The 21343-nt window shown below is 36.9% G+C and overlaps 1 protein-coding gene and 1 pseudogene across 1 annotated transcript; both read right to left on the bottom strand.

Moving 5' to 3' along the window:
* Positions 1-2441: 2441 nt before the first annotated feature.
* LOC128124750 (olfactory receptor 6F1) lies at positions 2442-3368 on the bottom strand. The gene has a single exon (XM_052761371.1). The coding sequence runs from the start codon at positions 3366-3368 to the stop codon at positions 2442-2444; it is 927 nt and encodes a 308-aa protein (XP_052617331.1).
* An 8339-nt stretch (positions 3369-11707) lies between these two features.
* Positions 11708-14431, bottom strand: LOC128123940 (olfactory receptor 14A2-like; annotated as a pseudogene).
* Positions 14432-21343: the final 6912 nt, after the last annotated feature.

Raw genomic sequence — 21343 nt, 5'->3', positions numbered from 1 at the left:
ACATTAGTCAATGAAATTAATTGAGGACACACACATAAATAAACAGCTATAAACAACTGCTTTTTGACAAAGTCAGAAACATACACTTTGAATAAGACAGCATTTTCAACCAATGGTGCTGGCCAAACTGGAGGGCTGCATGTGGAAGAATCCAAATAGATCAATCCTTATCATCCTGTAACTCAACTCTGAATGAATTCAAGACCTCAAAATAAAACCTCATACATCGAACCTCATAGAAGAGGAAGTGAGAAATAGCCTTGAACTCATTGGCATAGGAAAAGAATTTCTGAACAGAACATCATTAACAAAGGCACTAAGATGAACAGTTAAATAAAGCCTCATGAAACTGAGAGGTTTCTGTACACCAAAAGATAGTCTTTCAGAAAAAAGGGCAGCCTGCAGAAGGCAAAGTACTATTTTTTTAACCAAGTACTCATATGGTAGAAGGATAATGCATAAAATATATAAATAATCCAAAATGCTAGATATCAAGAAAACAAATAACCCAATTAAAAATTATTAGTAAATTTCTTCATATTTATTTTGGGAAGAAAATTTTATTATTATAATCATGTAAAAAGAAAATAGGTATAGATGTAATGCATAGATTTGTGCTTCTGTTCCTTCAGTGATTTAAAGATATATCAAAGAAACATTAGCAATTTTATAATCAAATTTTCTGTTTGTTTTATCTTTATCTATAAATTGTAACAGTATTACAGAAAACACTGAACCACACTCCTGAAAAAAATGATCCTCCTTTTCCATAGCATCTACCATCTCTCAATATTTCAGCTAGATGTTGAGACTCAGGAGCTCTTCTCGCATGCTGAAATGTTGACTGGCTTGATCTTATGTAGGTCTTGTGCCATCAAAATGGTAAGGGGACAAGGCAGAAAGAAATGATCTACAAATTTAAAATGAGATATTCATATAACTATTAAGCTCAAGACATTTTCTTGGTTTTTTGCCTATATATTAGTTTTCATTACTGAAGGAACAAAGTATTTAATAATGGTTATCTGTCTTAATGTCTTTAAATGGGTATCTTTTTTTAAAAATTTTTTTGAGGCATGGTTTCTGTTTAGTGCTGCCTGCCCTGGACTTTTCTCTGTATACCAGGCTGACCTTGAACTCACAGAGATCTGCCTGCCTCTGCCTCTCAAGTGCTAGAATTAACGGCTTGCACCACCATGACCTGGATAAATGATTATCTTCTAAGGTAGTAGAATGGGAAATAATTGTTAGTGATAGTAGCCTGTTTAATGCCTAAGTCATGATGGGACCAAAGCAGTGAGAGGCCAACTTGGACTTCACAGCCAGAGAATGTTTCAAAAGCCAACAACACAAAAATGGAGTCACCAATGAAGTAACAGCCCTTCTGCAAGTAAGTAAATACAAAAGTTACAGCGAAAGAATATTTAATGACTGGCCTCCTGGCACTAAAGTTCTTCTAATCTCACAATCTCCTGACTGGCTCCTAAGAAATTGGTGCATGGTGTTTCTTTCAGGCAGAGGTATATGTCTCTTTATTTTTGCTTCTTTATTTCAGATGCATTTCATGAAATCTGCACTGGTTCACAGACAAAGGTGGCATAGTACTCCAAATCCCAGAGACTGAGGAATGGGTAATGAACAAGAGGAATTATTACAGAGGCTCCAAATATTAGACTCCTCCCAGGGAACTATACCCCAGGGCTGGTAACCAGAATTCCACCACCAAAGGAAGCACTCATATTCCAGAAAAAAAAGACTCACCTCAGAATTCTTATAATTTATGTCACAACGGAGCACACACATTTAATTTTTCTTGTTTTGTTTTCATGTTCCCTTTCCATTGTAATACTGTCAGGGGAAAGGTAGACAGAATAATTCTATACCCAGTTTTGAACAAAATAATACATAAAATAATTTCCTTTCATTAGTATCTATCTTCTGTTTGTTTGGTAGAGAAAGAAAAATTGATATTTAAATTGCAAGAACATTAATTATTTTTCATTTAAAAGTATTGGCTTTTTAAAAAATCTATTGCCTTGGAAATAATCATTTTCTATTATTTTTCTGCTGTAATGCTTGTATATTACTATACAGGGAACTTGAAAGTATACTATAACTTCATATGCACCTGTTCATCTACATTTTATCAGCAGTGTTTTGACATGTTCTGTTCATATCCTTGTGAAGTTAATGTTTACCTCATGGCTATCAGCTTCTAATTCATAAGTATTTTACTATATTCATTCAAAAAGCAAATCATATCTAGAAATAAATTTACATTGTTATATTTTTGTTTAAACATTTCTAACTTTAAACTTTATACATCACACACAACTTCATGAAAATTTTCATGTCAGTGATAAAAAATATATTACAAAAGTGTCAATCCCTGTGTCAGTGAAGGGAATGATTTGCAATATGTTCACGGCAATGCAGGTGGTTCACATTCCTCTCCATTTCTTCATGAGAGTTTCTCTGACCTCCTTGTTTCGAAGAGTATAGATGAAAGGATTGAGAACTGGAGTTACCACTGTATTGAGGACATGGACAGCTTTGGTCAGCTCCAAATCATCTTTGATGGAGGTCCGAACATGGAGGAATATTGTAGACCCATACCAGATAAGCACCACAGTAAGGTGAGAGGAGCAGGTAGAGAATGCTTTGCTTCGGCCACTAGCAGAAGGTATTCTCAGGATGGTGCTGATGATGTAGACATAAGAAATAAGAGTAATGAGGCAGGAACTCAGGATAACCACAAAGGCTATCACAAAAGCCACTGTTTCCACTGCCTGTGTACTGGTACAGGCCAGGGCAATCCAGGGTGCAATGTCACAGAAGAAATGATTGATAGCATGGGGTCCACAGAAGGACAAGGTGCTGATGAGGGCTGCTGGCACAGATATGACCAGGAATCCACAAATCCAGGAGCTAAGAGCCAGCTGTGCTGAGAGTAGACTGTTCATTATAGCCTGGTAGTGTAGAGGAGAGCAGATGGCAAGGTAGCGGTCATAAGCCATGGCTGCCAAGAGGAAGTATTCTGTGCAACCCAGTGAGAAAACGAGGTACATCTGCAAAAGACACCCTGAAAATGATATGGTCTGGCTTCTCCCCACCAGGATGGCCAGAGCTTTGGGGACTGCAGCTGTGGTATACCAGATTTCCAAGAATGACAGGTTGCTCAGAAAGAAATACATAGGAGTATGTAACTGGTGAGAAGTACTGACCAATAGCAAGATTGCCATGTTACCACCAACAGTAAGGAGGTACATCACCAGAAACAGCATGAAAAGAGAAAGCTGGAGGATCTGAGGCCCAGGGAAGCCCAAGAGAAGAAAGTCTTGGGCGAGAGTCACATTCTCTGTGATCATCCCGCTGATTTCAAACCAGGAAGAGACTTTCCTCACCAAGGCCTTTAGCCTGGTAATGCAGTCCTAGAAAGATGAAAAGAAGTAACTTCATGAAAGCCTGATGTTTAGACTAGGAAACATTTCCTACCACAGCCAACTAGTGTAGGAAATTAATGTGCAAAGATTTCCTGAGTATTCACTAAGGTCATGATGATAGCTACATTACAGATTGCCTTTTGATTATACTGAGTTCCAAGATTTAAATCCTTCCACTGCCTCCCTCATTCCACCTCAAGCCTTCAAAAGGCTAATGATTTCGTGCACTATATTTTTAACTACTGCGTGTGTGGCAAATGGGAAAATAAAATAGCTTTCAATGGAAAAAATAAATAGCTTCTAATTGTTCAGAAATTGGCATAACAACTTAAATCAGAATTACATTTGACAGTTACAGAGCCTAAGTTATTTTTCTAATTCATCAGCTTAGTGTACAAAATAATATTTATCTTTCCTGATCTATATTGTTTCTTATGATGATGATAATGATGACAATACTAATAATACAAATAAAATCCATATAGAACAACTGTGAGACAATGGACTCCTACATCATTGACATCAGTAAATGAGAGCAGGTGAAGAGTAGAAAGTCCTTTGAAACTTTCTTTTTAAAATACAAAATTAAGTTGTTTCCATTTCCTAGCTATAGTGAATAATTCAACAATAAACATGGCTAAGCAAGTAAATGTGAAATTCAGTCTTGTTTCCTATGTCTGTCACATTGTGTGTGAGGTCATCTTGTTAAGACAGGCACCTCTCCCTATGCTTGTTAATTCATCCATTTTTCTGTCTAGTTGTACAGTTCCAGTCAATGAATCTGTGATGGGCAAAGGAAAAATAGTTTTAATTTTCTTACACTGCAGTAGTAAAACACATAATAATTAGAGTGTTAGTTATTCTGGTGTAATAAAAATGGCTTTAGATATTATAATTGACCTAGAAGAGAAAAATAAATAAAAGAAGATGATCAGGGGAAAATGCTAATTAAGTTTTCTCCCACAAAATTGTTAAGACAATTCTTAACTGCGTCAACCTGTGCATTTTTCAGATTGATTTGTATAATGGCTTGTAAAGGTAGCAATTGTTTAGCTGTTGAAGCCCTTCAGTCAAAAGTGGGCACCTCTGGTGTTATTCACTTGCTGCTTTTTAAGCAGTAGTAAAGTAGTATCAAATTAAATTTATACTGACAGCTGCCAGTGGTGTGAAGTCTCATAATATTATTCTCTAAAACATGGATCCTCAGCATGAAGGGTGTTAAAAATGAAAGCAACACAGAAAATTGCAGAATTTGGAGGGTCATTTGCTAAACTTCTTCCCTCCTGAAAAGCCACAAATGTTGAGATTCCTGCTTGTAGCCACAGTGAAGAAATAGCACACCAAGTAAGCAAATGAATTCTCAACAAACACACTACTAAATTCCCCTCTCGTTATCACCATTATATCTTTTTTCTTCCCACCATACATCATCATGAAGTCCATGAACGTGCATCATTTCTCTTGATATTTTGGTTTTAATTCCATGTTAAGAAACTTAAGTATATTTAAGTGGTATTTTAATAAAAAATATCATTATGCAGGCTAGCCTTACATTTTCTCTTTTTAATCTGTTCTTATAGGAAAGCCAACCATGAGCATTACAATGCTGACTGACAGCTGGTTTGTCAGTCACTCATCCATATCTAACATCATCTTTATAAACCTCTAAGCATGGTTTTGCTGCTGTTATAAACTGAAGATTGATGAGGCTGGGGAGCAGGCTATGTTACAGATTCTACATAGTACTGGTTGATTCCTTGGGACATCTGGTTTTAGGAGAGCAGAACGTTATAGGGCCAGAGAGAAATTATGTTAGCCAATTCTTATCTCCTTTTTATAGCCATGTATTTCTGAACAGTTTGACCTAAAATTCTAGTATCTGTAAGTTAAATCCTTTTAAAAATGTTTGATGAGGCCCTTAGCATTCATCAACCCAAAGGCCCAAAATGTCATCAGACAACATTTGGAGCCTGTGGCAAGATGTCCCTATGTTGCTATAACCTGCATGTTCCTAGCAATGTATTTTAAAGATTCCCTTGATTTGTTACTTGCTTTGTTCTGTAATGCAAAAAATTGTAGAAACTATTACCACATTGAGACACAGTATTTGTAGTAAAGTAGAACTGTGTTCTAAGGCCCTGGTCTTCCATATTTATGTCTAAAACGATCTTTTATACCAGGTGAAGTGAGAGCTGTTTTTCTGTTGACATCCTGACACTTTATCGAGAATGATTAAAAATAGAAGGCAAAGAAATTTCCAAAACAGAACTTTTACATTAATTCCCAGTGGCTTGGCCACAGAGTCACAGCATGTTTAAACTCGTACTTTTAGGGACATTTCCAAGGTCTCTCTACCATCAGATTCTTAGGTTTAAAAAGATGGTATTTTAATATGTGCAAGTATAAATTCCTTGTCAAATAATTAAGAAAATCTACTGCATTAATAGATATCTTCCTAAATTTATGAATGTATCAAACAAGTATATTTGACATAATCCATTTTCTAATTTTAAGATATAATTTTAATGAATAAAAATTATACAACAAAGAGAATTTCTGTCATTTTACAATGAAATGACCTTTTTATATTTTATGTTGATTAAGCTACTGTATTCTTCTAGAATCGTGAACTAATATTTTTTTGATATGTGAATATCTTTTTCTGTGTTATTAAGACCTATGTATAGTGCTTTGTCATTGGGAGGATCAAGTACTACTTCTAAGATCACCTAAGTAAGAATTTTCTATATTCAGCCAACAAGAGAGAGATAGGAGGATAAAGAAATAAATAGACAAAGGAACAAATAAGATCAAAGTATATATAAAAATGCCGTTATGAAACAAACCCATTACCTTATATGCTAACACCCAAAAATATGTATGATATGGATATTGCATATCTGAATCACATCACTAAGCATATGAAGGCAGGCACATTTCTGAGCTCAAAATTATCCTGGGGCACCAAGAAGTACTTGTCATAGAAAATGGAGAGAAGGGAAAGGAAATAAATTTAAAGTATTATAATTAAAATGTCATTTGATTTTTAAAATTAGTTAACAAATTAAAATTAACTAATCTGTTTTATGGAAATAGATTGTGCATTTAACAGTTTTTGAGTGTATATTGTAATTTAAATTTCTCATGTGTGCAATCGTCAAATTTTGAATATATAAGATAGTACATTTTTATAAAAATAGATTTTTTTTTACCAAAGGTAATTACATTTAGGATATTTGTAATTTAAAGATGTGAGGTATTAATCAAATGGTACAGTGACTCTGTTATAACAAACTTTCAATACAAAACAAACCTAACTTTGGAAACAATACACTGAGTACAATGTAATCCATTTGCTTACCCAGTTGTAGTTCTTACTTCTATAAATTTCATAAAGGCCACACGTTGTCTTCCAACCTCACACCTTTCTCTTGTTGGTGTATGATTTTCTTTGCATGAAGGATTACATTTTATACCGATCTCTCTCTCTCTCTCTCTCTCTCTCTCTCTCTCTCTCTCTCTCTCTCTCTCTCTCTCTCTCTGTGTGTGTGTGTGTGTGTGTGTGTGTGTGTGTGTGTGTGTGTGTGTGTATGTGTATGTGTGTGTGTGCTCTTCTGTTCATCCCTTATGGTTATTATATTATAATTGTATGGTATACTTTATTTCTTTTTCATTATTATTTGATGAATGCCATTTTCCCTGGTCTTTGAAACTGCCCAAATTTTATTTGTTTCCTTTGGTCTTTTCTCAGGTTAAACTTTCAATTTGCTGTTTGACTTCTTCCTCACTTAATCATAATGAGCTTCCTACTAAAAGCAATTTTCTATTAAGTAACTGCTTATGTAGAGACGAAACCTTTGGGAGGGAGTTAATTTTCTCTCTTGGGCATTTAGGGTCACTTCCAAAACTATGACCACTGGCTAAACTTTCATAAATGTGAGACTTCAGAATTGTTGGCTTCTTGATATACTGATCATTTGTAGAAATTTATAAAATGAGGTAATATATTTTTTTCTTCAGTAAACCTTGCAATTTAGATGGTAATAGGAAACCTTTTTTGGTTTTCATTTTGGTTTTGATTTTTGTGTGTGCGTGTGTGTGTGTGTGTGTGTGTGTGTGTGTGTGTGTGTGTGTGTGTTCTGAGAAAGAACATGAAATTAAGTAGATATGGAGGGCATATCTGCAAGGTGTTGACAGGAAATAACATGATAAAACTACATTGCATGAATTTTTAAAGAAAAAATAAATATAATAATGGTGTTGGAGTGTAATTCTGTGATGGGACATGAGGCTGGATTAAAATTAAGAGCACTATCCTAAAAATAATCAAAAGAAGGAAATTGAAATCAGCATATGAAATAACAATGTAACAATTGTCACTGGTCAAAAGTAGCAAAAATACTTTATATCACTATTCATTTTTCTTAGAATATTTTACTACTGAAAAATAATTCAACACTGAAATATATTAAAACTTTGTTATAAAACTCTGTTGCTGTAAAAGATAAAATTAAGTTCCTCTTGTGAAATTTTTTTTAGATTTTGTCCAGAACTATGTTTCTACATGTCCAAAGTCTCCATTTAACAAGGACAGGATCTAATTCTTGACAATTTTCCATATTTTTTCAATACAGTTTATTCTCATATTTGTATTCACATTAGAATTGTCTGTACCAGAAATAGAAAGAATGTGACTTCCTTTAGTTTGGTAATAACATTAAAATAATATTATTTAAAAAGTTTTTTGTAGAAATATAATACACAGCAATGCAAAACAAAATATTCTTCAGAATTTCCTATTTTTATCTTTTAAATTATCATTATTCTCCTTTTTTTTCTCTTGTGTCTAGAGCAAAGAAGCAATACTTGTGTGTTGTGGTTAAAGCATAGGTCTCTAATACTAAGCATCTGTTTTTCCAATAGCAATGTTCTCAGTCCCTCCTCCAATGCTTGATGATAACAATCTGTATTTCAACAGTCATGCCTGCACATTTAAAATTGAAATCAAAAGAAATGAACTTTAAGGGATGTAAACTTTTCTAGAAAGTACTGATTGCTCAGTAAATCTTGAATATATTTACTTTAAAATTATTCTTAAAATGTCCAAATTTGTCAGCACTAGATTAAGAAGTGGACACAAAAATACCACCCCTCACCAAAAAAAAACCTAACTGCTATCAATAATTGCTGAGAAAGGGAAAGTCCTTTTTCCCCAAAGAAGTATCTTTGAGTATAATCCTCACACACCAGGGCAGGCCTCATGCCCAGGAAGTAGTTGGCCAATGCAAAATGGACTCTGATTTTTGTTTGCTTGTTTGTTTGTTTTTTATGAGGAGGGTAGATGATGATCTTTTTGTTGTCTTTTGGTATTTTTTTTATCTTTTTAGTTTTTCCTCAAATTTTTGTTTAGTTTTTGCTTTTAGGAGGGAGAGAGGAAAGGAGAGAAAGAGAAAAACAGTTCCTGGCTAATTAATTAAATTAAGAATCTTCTATTGAAAAGTCTCTGTTTAGATCTCTAAACAGTTATTGGCCCAACGTGAGGCACAGTCCAGGAGAGGTAGTCTGTGGCTGACACTGCCTGCATGGCCAGAAACTTGAACTGTATGTCCAGAGACCTAAGGTAGAATCCAACACAATTTGCAAAAGTCAATGAAATGATTCCTAATGATATTCTACTATACTCAAAGATCAGTGCCTAGCCCAATCATCATCAGAGAAGCTTCACCAGAAACTGATGAGAGAAGATACACAGACTTATAGCCAAACATTAGTTGAAGCTTGGGGCACCCTCCAGCAGATGGGGGAGAAGATTATAGGAGCCAGCAGGGTCAAGGACATCATAAAGAACATGGCCCACAGAATCAACTTAATGGGGTTTATAGGTGTTCACAAGAACTAAAGCAATAGTCATGGACCTTGCATGGGTCTTTGCTATGTCCCCTGAAAATATGTTGTTGCTGTTTAGCTCTGGGTTTTGTGGGACAGCTAAGAGGGAAGCAGCTCTTCTGCCTGCATTTTGGACCTATTTCCTCCTAATTGGTTGCCTTGTCCAGCCTTGATTTGAGTGTTTGTGCCTAGTCTAATTGCTTCTTGTTATGCCATGTACAGCTGACAACTCTAGGAGACTTGCTCTTTTCTGAAGAGAACTCAAGGAGTAGTATATGGCGGGGGAGGGGTGTGCGGGGAGAGGTATGTACGGAGGACTGGAAGAAATGGTGGGAAGGTAAGATGTGGTTGGGATGTGTTATATGAGAGAAGAATATATGAAAATAAAAGTGAAAAAATTACACTTCTTGGCTGGTAGCTCAAAAATTGCTTTAAGTCATAGTTCATGGTCTGGATAATACCCAGTTTTATTTCCAGATTGCTGAGCCATGAAACAAGAAACTGGACTAGGGATGTGTAGGTAGTAGTAGAAACATAGACAACTTTCTTAAGATAGAAAAGCACATGGAAGATTGTAAATGAACCAAAGCTGGTGAAAAAGTCAAAATTTCAATGGTCAAATGCCTGAAGCCTTGTAGCCTCTTTATGGCTCATTTACATACCACACACTATGTTCTTTATAGACTATTTACTTCCTACATACTGTGCTATGTGTGCTGTACTTGTTACACAGAATCTACAGCCAAGGGGGTTTACAGTCCTTCTCAGTCAAATATTACTTTCATATTTTGTTCCACATTCCTATTCCCTCTCCATCCTATTTTCTGTCAAATTGAAATTAAACAAGATCAATGGTTTCTCTCATTTATTTGACTTGTGCTTTTTGAGTTTGATTTCAAAAACATAAATCCATAACAAGTAGCAAATAATTAAGTAGCAGACACAGCCAGGGAAGCATATTAAAATAAGTTGAGAGAAGTTGACTTACTAAGGACATATTACACATTCTCAAAAGGGGGACACACATTCTCATCAGCCCTCTAGCAATAGAGGTATTTTATTGAAGTCCTGGATAACTCATTAAAAACATATAGTAGGTCAGTCAGGAAAGTTGAACCATGTTCTTAATCCCTTTTGTGGTTTCAATGATGAAATGATATAGAAAAGCATTGAGGTGAGTAAGCAAAAGTTGAAGAAATGAAAGTCATGAGAAATGAAGAAATAGCAGTGTCAATGGCCTTGCAAGTGAGGACCATGATGTCAAAGACAGGCTTGATTTTAATGGGTTGTCAAATGTTGATTAAGAGGTATCTCTAGGGTGATGAGGGTTCTCTGTCTCCTCTTTTGTTAAAAATCATGTGCTGATATTTCACTGAAGTTGAGTTAAACAGTCATGTACACATGGTGCTTGAAATAATGATTCAGGACAGTAGGTGCAATATTCTCATAATGTGTGCTTACTGGTCAAGCTTGATCAGTGGAAGGTGATATATTTGCCTTTGGTTGGAGGCCTTACAGAATTCCACATTTTTCAGGTGCAAGTGACTGGGGAGTTGGTTTAATGAGCTCAGAGCATAGAGCAGAAAGCTGGATCATTTTCTTTTCTGATTCATTGAAAAGAATAGGTGTTTGCCTCATTATATCCTAGACAAAGATGTGCAAGATACTCTGACAGTAGAGTTTTGTCAACCTGATGATAGGACATTACAAGTTGTGTCTAGAGAATCATAGAAAATTTATAGAAAACTGATTTTTTTCCCTTAGAGACAAGGCTCGGTATGATGGAAAAGAGTCTCCAGAAGATAACACATAGTAAGGAATAGTCTTTGTCATTGAAGACACTAGTGAATAAACCAGAATAAATCAGTCAGAGTGATTTCTGCTAAATTATAATGGGCTCCAAAGATTCTCTATTGCCTCATATGGAAAGTGTTTACCTTCACATAGTTAGAGGGGAAAAGTACCTGAATTACAGACATTAGACAAAGAGACACATATAGATCATACAGCTACATAATAAATACTCCAGTGTCTGTCTGGGAACACTCTGCAGATCTCTTCTGATACTCTACTATGGGTTTGGGTAAATCTCCAGAATGCACTGGACTTAATGTTCTTCTGCCTCACAACTAAGAATTTCATAGAAGCCAACAGCGAATTTACACAGGTAGTTCAGATACTTTACAAACTAGAGACCAATTTAACTATCTTGATATCTTTGTTTGTCTTGTAAGAAACAAAAGAAATGAACCAGTAAATAATTAGATATAGACATTTGCTCCCCTCTTACCAAAGATAAAAATTAAAAAAAAATCCTAAAACCTATGATGTATCACACCATTCTCTAATGTTTTGAATTATTAAATGAGTGGACCTCTCTACCAGATATTTTGCTGCAACATCCTCAAAGCACTGTTAACTTCAGTGTTTCTCAGGCTGTAAATCACAGCATTAAGTGTTGGAGGCAACACAATGTATAACACAGAAAAAAATCCTGTCTATAATTGATGGTGTATTTGACAGTGGCTTCAGATAGACAAAGCAAGCAGTAACAATAAAGACAGTGAAAAGAGTGAGGTGGGGGATGTATGTGGCAAATGCTTTGGACTGACCTTTAGTTGTAGGAATCTTAATCACAGTGGAGAAAACGTAAAAATAAGAGACAACAACACAGATGAAACAAGATAGGCCTAGACACAGACCAATTCCAAGACTTGTATAAATGACCACAAGTGTATCAGAGAAGGAAACCCTTAACAAAGAGGGAATATCACAAAAAAATTGTGGAATCACACTGGATTCACAGAAAGGCATGGAGAATGTACCAGCTGTATATACAGTTCCAAGGAGTATCCTGGTAGCCCAGGAAACACCCACCATCAGCACACAGGTACCACCACTCGTAATGGTGTCATAGTACAAAGGAGAACAGATGGCAACATAGCGGTCAAAGGACATGGCAACTAGGAAAAATACTTCCCTTGATGAGAAAGAACACATTGGTACAGGAGACCACTTCCTAAATATAACACCAGTAGCACAGACACTGAGAGCAACAATTAATAAATGGAACCTCCTGAAACTGAGAAGCTTTTGTAGAGCGAAGGAGACAGTCAATAAGACAAAAGGACAGCCTACAGAATGGGAAAAGATCTTCACCAACCCCACATCTGACAGAGGGCTGATCTCCAAAACATATAAAGAACTCAAAAAGCTAGACTTCAAAATACTGAACAATCTAATTAAAAATGGACTACAGAGTTTAACAAAGAACTCTCATCAGAAGAAGCTCAAATGATTGAAAGACATTTAAGGAATTGCTCAACATTCTTAGTCATCAGGGAAATGCAAATCAAAACAACCCTGAGATACCATCTTACACCTGTCATAATGACTAAGATCAAAAGCACTGAAGACAGCTTATGTTGGAGAGGATGTGGAGTAAGGGGAACACTCCTCCACTGTTGGTGTGAATGCAAAATTGTGCAGCCACTCTGGAAATCAGTATGGCAGTTTCTCAGAAAAATAGGAATAAGTCTTCCTCAGGACCCAGCTATACCACTCTTGGGCATACACCCAAGGAATGCTCAATCTTACCACAAGGACACATATTCTACTATGTTCATATCAGCATTATTCATAAATAGCAAGAACCTGGAAACAACCTAGATGCCCCTCAACAGAAGAATGGATAAAGAAAATGCGGCACATATATGCAATGGAGTACTATTCAGCAGTAAAAAATAATGATATCATGGAATTTGCAGGAAAATGGATGGAACTAGAAAATATCATCCTGAGTGAGGAGACCCAGACTCAGAAAGACAAACATAGTATGTATTCACTCACAAATGGATGCTAGATGTGAGGGAATGGATGGCCAGACTGCAACCCACAGCTCCAAAGAGGCTAGTTAACAGGGAAAGACCCTAGGAGGGACACATGGATGACCCAGCAAAGGAGTAGTAGATGAGATCTACATGAGCAGACTGGGTGTGGGGGAGTGGTGGAAGACAAGGAGTGGGGGATGAGAACATAGGGAAATAGGAGGGTCGAGCTCGAACAGGGACAGAGTGGGAGGGCAGGGAAGAAGATACAATGATAAATGAGGAAATCATGGGAATAGGAAGAGGCAGGGTGCTGGGGATGCTCTCAGGAATTCACAAGGAAGACCCCAGCTTGGACTGCTGGCAGTGGTGACCAGTCTAGTGAATAACCTAACTGTCATCATAGAGCCTTTGTCCAGTGACTGGTAGAGGCAGATGCAGAGATCCACCGCCAAGCACCATGCTGAGCTCCTGGAATCCAATCGATGAGAGAGGAGAGATACTGCAGATGAGGGATGTTGAGATCATGGTGGGAAGATGTGCAGAGATGACCGACTACACTAGTGGAAGCCCATGAACTGTAGACTAGTGGCTGTAGAACCCCCATGGGACTGGACTAGGCCCTCTGGATATGGAAGAAGGTTGTTTGGCTGGAGCTGTTTGAGGGACACCCAGGCAGGGGGGATCAGAAGCCATCCCTGGTGCATGGGCAGGCTTTTGGGAATCTGGTGCCTGTGGTGTGACACCTTGGGCAGTCTTGGTGCAGTGGGAAGGGGCTGGAACCTGCCTAGGCTCAGTGTGCCAGGCTCTGCTGACTTCCCATGGGAGACCTTGATTTGGGGGATGTGGGGATGTGGGGTGGCTTGGGAGAGAGGGCTGGGGGTGGGAGGAGGGAGAAGGGGGGATCTGTGGGTGGTATGTAGAGTGAGTAGAAAATTTCTTAATAAAGAAAAATGAAAAAAATACCTGGAGGACACAAGCAAGAATGGAAATGGAATTATTGTAACTTACACTATTGACAATAAAAGTTGGGATTGGAACAGAAACAAGGAAGACATCCAACAGGGACAAGTTCCTCAAGAAGTACATCGGTGTTTGAAACTTCAGGTCAACGGTAATGAGTGCAATGATGATGAAGTTACTTATTAGGGCTGCCATGTACATCACTAGGAAGAAAACTCCACATAAAGTCTGTAGCTCCTGGATGTCAGAGAACCCCATGATGATGAATCTAGTTATTGCAGTGACATTGGGTGTGTAGGTGTGGTACAAGTGTAAAATTCAGGGCATGTACCAGGCTGTTAGAACCCTCCAGCTGGCGAAATATAGAAAGAAGTCAAACAGGAGAAATAAAGGCAAATAAATCACTGTTAAATTACATTGCTTTTAATAATTTTCCCATTTTTACCCATAACATAAATATTGTTTTAGACAGTGTATTTTAATATTTTACCAATGGAAATTTGAAATTTGTACCTCATAAGAGTTCAGATTCGTCACATTCCTAGAAACAAGTTAGTTTTCAGATATCTGTAGCAAGATTTTTCCAGTAGGACAATATGAGGAGGGGAAATTTTTTCACATCCTTTAGAATTCAGTTCATCAGTGGACCCCCGCTATGATAACAGAACAGGCAGTTCTCTTTGGAAGCTCTGAAATCCTAAAACATTTTCGCATCTTTGGGCTGTGAGAAAACTCTAAGTTCTTAGCTAACCTGTAGTCATTTCTTAGCATTAGAATGAAAATATAAGGATCAAGGAAAATGTTTCACCTTTTTGAAAAACTGTAATGTGAATTTATTTGAAACCAAATACAACCAAACCCTCTCTAGCAGACCTTTTTAAGTCAATTGGCTACTCCCTTGGAATTCCCAAAGGTGGATCTTTCCAGGTAGCCTAATTAAGAATGCCTTAAGACAATTAATGCTATAATAATTGTTGCTTTCTACAGAACACATTACTCAATCCCTAGAAAAATACACTGGGATAGATCATGAAAAATATGGTCATATTTTCCCCAGAATTAAATTAATTATATATTTCTTTAATTACACAGGGCATAGAGTTGGAGACACATGATAGTTGTAAACAAATGCTATAAAACATAAATTTGGAGACTTTGATTAAAAAATCCTGTCATACCACTTGTATTAATTACTTTTCCCAAAGCTATGGCAAAATATATGGGAAAAAAGACATGAGAAAGAAAGAATTGACTTTAGCTCCTAGTTTAAAGGTATACTCCAACATGGCAGAGCACACATAGTTGATCGAGTAAGAAAGCACTGGTCACAGTGACTAACTTATAGTCAGAAAACAGAAAATCACTTACTGTACCACTCTAATGATACTCTGACCAGCTTCTATTTTTTTGCCCAGGAATTAAATGCATAAAATAGAGCCAGCAACATCGGAGTAATTTTCCTACTGATGTCAAGCCCTTCTGGAAATTCCCTTAGGTACACTTGAAAATTATTTTTCTTATACAATTCTAAATCTCATCAAATTGGCAATAAATATTAGCTATTTATTACCTTTATTACCTGTCAACCTGATGCCCAAACCAACTTGATGCATCACTTTTTTTTTTTTTTTTGGTTTTTCGAGACAGGGTTTCTCTGTGTAGCTTTGCGCCTTTTCCTGGAACTCACTTGGTAGTCCAGGCTGGCCTCGAACTCACAGAGATCCGTCTGGCTCTGCCTCCCAAGTGCTGGGATTAAAGGCGTGCGCCACCACCGCCTGGCTGATGCATCACTTTTAAAGATAGCATTACACAGTGATTTTAAAGTCTCATGTTCATTGCATAATGAAAAATATGTTTAGTACACATCTAAATATCCCTAAAGTCTGAAAAATTCTGACACCGTTCAGATGTCTGTGGTACAATGTCTTGGAGAGATTAATCACTGGTTAAGAGCTGCTACTGGTCTTGCTTGGGATGTCCATTTGGCCCTGAGAACCCATATTAGACTGTCTATAACTACACATAACCCCAGCTCTAATGTCCTGTTCTTGCATCTGATTGATCATCACTCACATGTACACATCAAGAAACATACTAAGAAATACTTTAAAATTAAATGAATATAAGTGAATGGCCCTGTTTATCCTAAAACTCAGAATAAAAATCAAAACTAAAATTATAAACTTCATGTATTCAATGGCACAGAGCAAAAGTCTCCATTATAAAAGAGAATAATGTGGTAAAAAAAAGAAAAGTTGAATTCAATAGACAACTGAAATATAGCAGGGCATACTGCATGCTGTTTTGTTTTGTACATGAAATCTGGGGTTTATGATAGAATTATCTGCACCCCATAACCTTGAACCACTCCATTCATCCAGTTTTCCAGCCTGTATCGTATGTAACTTCTCAATGATCTGGCTTTACAACATATCTGCAGCTTTCATTGCTAGACACACCATACTCTTGGTATTGCCAGCATCCTGGGATTCCAATACATCCTAAGCTTTACTTTCTCAGTTCCCTGTCAAAGCCAGGGAAACTATATGAATCTGTCACACATTCTTTGGTCTCAACAGCATTTTGGAAACTTGGTTTAAGTCTCCATGCAACCTTCATTATTTTATACTTCATTCCAAAAAACTAGTATCACAGCAGTGGCGCTGGTGAATTCTACTGTTAACTCACCTGTAGTTTAAATCCTAGATCACAGTCTCAGTGGCCTCTTTATGCCCTAGGGAATATTTCCCTAGTGAAAATTTTGCACCAGAGAGCCACTAACACAAACTTAGTTGAGTATCTCTTCTCTCAATACATTTGCATATTCATAAGGTGATGGGTGAGGTTTTACTTTCAAAGGATTTAACTAGTTTTCCATGTATGAAATAATATTTCAGTTAATGGCACTAGTTAAAGGTGTTTTGTCTACATTGTCATGGTCTACAACTTTAGATTTCTTTACACTAATTTAATTACCATTTGTATGTTTTGCAAATATTTCAGAAAGTTCTCACTGTAAGTTTGACTAAAAACCCTGAGTAATAACCATACCACTGCCTGAATGCCTAACAAAGGAAGTATTTTTAGCTGCTGGGAACCCATGGGTCAACTTTCTCTGAGAATGTAACCTCTGGTAAGTTAACAAGTCTCCAGTGCTAGATCACACATACAAGAATATTTGGGCAGCAGAAATGGGTCTTGGAGAGTGAAAACACATACACACACACACACACACACACACACACACACACACACACACACACACACATCAATTTGTGTGGAGAGTGAAGTGAAATAGAACTGGAAAGAGTCGGGGCATAAATATAATCAAAAGACATTGTAAGAAACTCAGAACTCTAAAATAACTAATGAAAATGGGATAAATAAATAAGTTATAGGAACATAGACTTGTTAACATGCCCTATAGTGGGTATTAACTCAACCCATGACCTAGGGCTAGCTGGCCAGATAGAGGCGGTGCTTCTTGCTTGCCTACTTGACCTCTTAAAAGGAAAGAGGGAATGGGTCACAAGCTCTCTCTTGGGCATGAAAGGCTTCCTGGCTCATGGTTCAGTGACTTGGAGCTTTCCCCATCTTTCCCTGGCAATCAAATTGGCAGCTAATGGTGTTGCTTCATTTTGTATAAGTGTGATCTCCATTTCATCCCTTAATAAGTATGTTTTCTCCCCCAAAATTGGTGGATTTCTCGCATTAATGACCCTTATAACCTACACATTTCCAGCAAGGCATTTAAATTAATAGAACTTAGAGTCTTTTATATGCGTTGTTCATGTTAGTACTAAAATCTTAAGAACTAAGTGATATATTCAATACTCATTTCCACTGGCTGTATTACTACTATTCTGTTAATTCTTTGAATTTTCATTTATTTTTACTAATCTGAGATACCTGGATATAAAAAGAAAAACAAGTGGATGCTTTGTGTTACACGCTACTAAATTTTTACTTAGTACCAATAAAGTCTCCATCCTTTGATCTAAGGTATTTATTTTTCTAACTCACAAGAATACTCTCAGCTTTAAGTATGATTATGTAAAATTTGTGTTCAACTCTCTTTTTGCATGCTAGGATTTGGTTTGCTGACAATGTACAGCTGCCTTGTTGTGTCCAGATTTTTCATTTTAGTCATTTGTCATATCTGACTCTTACACTCTTTCTGCCACCTCTTTAGCAATAACGACTGAGCTTGCAACATCAGTTGTCTGTAGTATTTTAATAGATCATTATCCACTATTAATAGAATTTAGTTTTTGTGCCATTTGTGGCCTATGCGAGCACATACTTGGATTACAGTGTTCTTACAACAGTTCATTACCATCACAGATGAAAAAGAGTGAGATTAAAATAACTAGTGCAAAGGGAGAAAAGAAAATAGTAGGGGAATACTAGAGAGGTAAATTTATATTTGTGCATGAGGTCATAATGAGATAGTAGCTAAAGAAAACCTAACTAAAGGTTTTTACTTGAGTCTTGAGTGGCTACTCAGCCATCAATTTGACATGAGTTTGGCTTGATCCATATCAATACTTCATGTGGAGTTGGTGAAACTATTAAGGTTCACTCATAAAGGTATCACTCACAGGCTCATATATTTTCACACTTTGATCTCAGATGATCAAGTTGTTTTGTGAGGCTTTGGAATAATTAAGAATGGAGACCTAGGCTCTGACTATTACAAACAATGCTGCTATGAACATAGCTGAGCATGTGCCCTTGTGGTATGATTGAGCATTCCTTGGGTATATGCCCAAGAGTGGTATAGTTGGATCTTGGGAGACACTGATTCCCAATTTTCTAAGAAAGTGCCATATTGATTTCCAAAGTGGCTGTACAAGCTTGCATTCCCACCAACAGTGGAGGAGAGTTCCCCTTGCTCCACATCCTCTCCAGCATAAGCTGTCTTCAGTGTTTTTGATTTTAGTCATTCTGATGGGTATAAGGTGGTATCTCAGAGTCGTTTTGATTTGCATTTCTCTGATGATTAAGGATGTTGAGCAATTCCTTAAATGTCTTTCAGCCATTTGAGTTTTCTCTGTTGAGAATTCTCTGTTTAGCTCTATAGCCCATTTCTTAATTGGACTGCTGGGCATTTTGATGTCTAATTTTTTGAGTTCTTTATATATTCTGGATATGAGCCCTGTATCAGATGTGGGGTGGGTGAAGATCTTTTCCCATTCTGAAGGGTGTTGCTTTGTTTTGTTGACTGTGTCTTTTGTTCTACAAAGCATCTCAGTTTCAAGAGGTCCCATTGATTAATTGTTTCTCTCAGTGTCTGTGCTACTGGTGTTATATTTAGGAAGTGATTTCTGCTGCCAATGTGTTTAAGACTACTTCCTACTTTCTCTTCTTCCAGGTTCAGAGTAACTGGATTTATGTTGGGGTCTTTGATCCACTTGGACTTAAGTTTTGTGCACGGTGATAGATATGGATCTATTTGCAGGAACAACCTAGATGCACTTCAACTGAAGAATGGATAAATAATATGTGGTACATATACACAATGAAGTAATAACTCTTAATATGCCTTATTCTCTAACATTTTAAAATGAAGATTTGCTTTTTAATCATTTTATTACTACAAAAATAATATTAAAAATTATGATGCTATTTCTAGTCATACTTAATAATAATAGTTTTTGTTGTAATTATAAATATGTAAAATTGAATTATATATTTTATAAATTTGTCACAAGAATATTTACTATATGTAAATATAAATAAATCATCTGGCCATATATTTGTCATTTTATATTATTCATATTACTTCATTTCACCCACTGGTATTTTGTGGAAGAAATAATAATATTCCAGATTTGATATAACAAAGATAAATTAAGAAAATCAAGTAATGGTTTTCATGCCATCCTTAATAGTGTTTTCATTTTTAAATAACTCATATTTAGTTAGTCAATGAAATTTGTTCACATCTCTCATGTACAGCTTGTTGTTTTGAACTATTTACATATTTGGTTCTCTTAGCCATCAATTCATAGTCTGTAGACTTACCCGACCATGAATCAAAAATAACTTTATCCATCCCTGGTGCATGAGCAGGCTTTTTGGAGCACATTTCCTATGATGGAACACCTTGCACAGCCTTGAGGCAGGGGGATGGGCTTGTACCTGCATGTACTAAATGTACCAGGCTCTGCTGATTCCCCATGGGAAGACTTACCTTCTTATAGGAGAGAATGGGGGCATATTTTGAGGATGGGAAACTAAAGGGGTAGGAGGAGGGAGGAAGGGGATCTTTGATTGATATGTAAAATGAATATTTTTTTCTTAGACAAAAAAGAAAAAAAAAGAATGGAGACCTAGCTTTTAGATGGACAAAAGTAGTGGAAGTCCTTGATGATTAGAGCCTGTCTTCCTTCTAGTGCTGTCTGCCTTCTGGTCAATTAGTATGGGGAGAGGGGCAATTGCACTATCCTCCACAAGATGTACAATCCACTCTAGATGCAAGGTCTTTCCTGCCATGGTAGACTAATGTCTCCTGAAATCAAAAGCCAAACTGAATCTTACCCCCCGTTAAGTCCTTGCTATCAGCTATTTGGCCACAGCAACAAAAAGAGCGCTAACATAAATTATCGCAGGCTTCTTATGTATCTTTGTTGTGTTTTTCTATCCTTCTTTCCAGGGATTCCTAGATCCAAGAAATATCAAATGTTTTCTCACTTTCACAATCCTAAAATAAGAACAATAAGGGTTGAGGATGAGGAGGGTTTATATGAGCGAGAATTGTTGAGATCAAGGTTGGATAAAGCACAGGGACAAATAGCCAAACGAATGGAAACACATGAACTATGAACCAATGACTGAGGGGTCCCCAACTGGATCAGGCCCTCTGAATGGGTGAGATAGTTGATTGGCTTGATCTGTTTGGGAGGCACCCAGGCAGTGGGACAAGGTCCTGTGCTCAGTGCATGAGTTGGCTGTTTGAAACCTGGGGTCTATGCAGGATCTCTTGGCTCGGCCTGGGAGGAGGGGACTGGACCTACCTGGACTGAGTCTACCAGGTTGATCTCAGTCCGCAGGGGAGGCTTTGCCCTGGAGGAGGTGGGAATGGGAGGTGGGCTGAGGGGAAGGTGAGGGGAAAGGTGAGGGGGGAGAACAAGGGAATCCGTGGCTGATATGTGGAACTGAATTGTATTGCAAAATAAAAATAAAAATTAAAAAAAGAACAATAAAAATTTTAAATTCCTG

Source organism: Peromyscus californicus, unplaced genomic scaffold (assembly GCF_007827085.1).
Source record: "Peromyscus californicus insignis strain IS unplaced genomic scaffold, ASM782708v3 Scaffold_4__1_contigs__length_199733344, whole genome shotgun sequence".
In the NCBI taxonomy this organism is placed as follows: Eukaryota; Metazoa; Chordata; class Mammalia; order Rodentia; family Cricetidae; genus Peromyscus; species Peromyscus californicus.
Note: the sequence above shows the minus strand (reverse complement) of the source record. Positions and strands in the feature narration are given on the sequence as shown.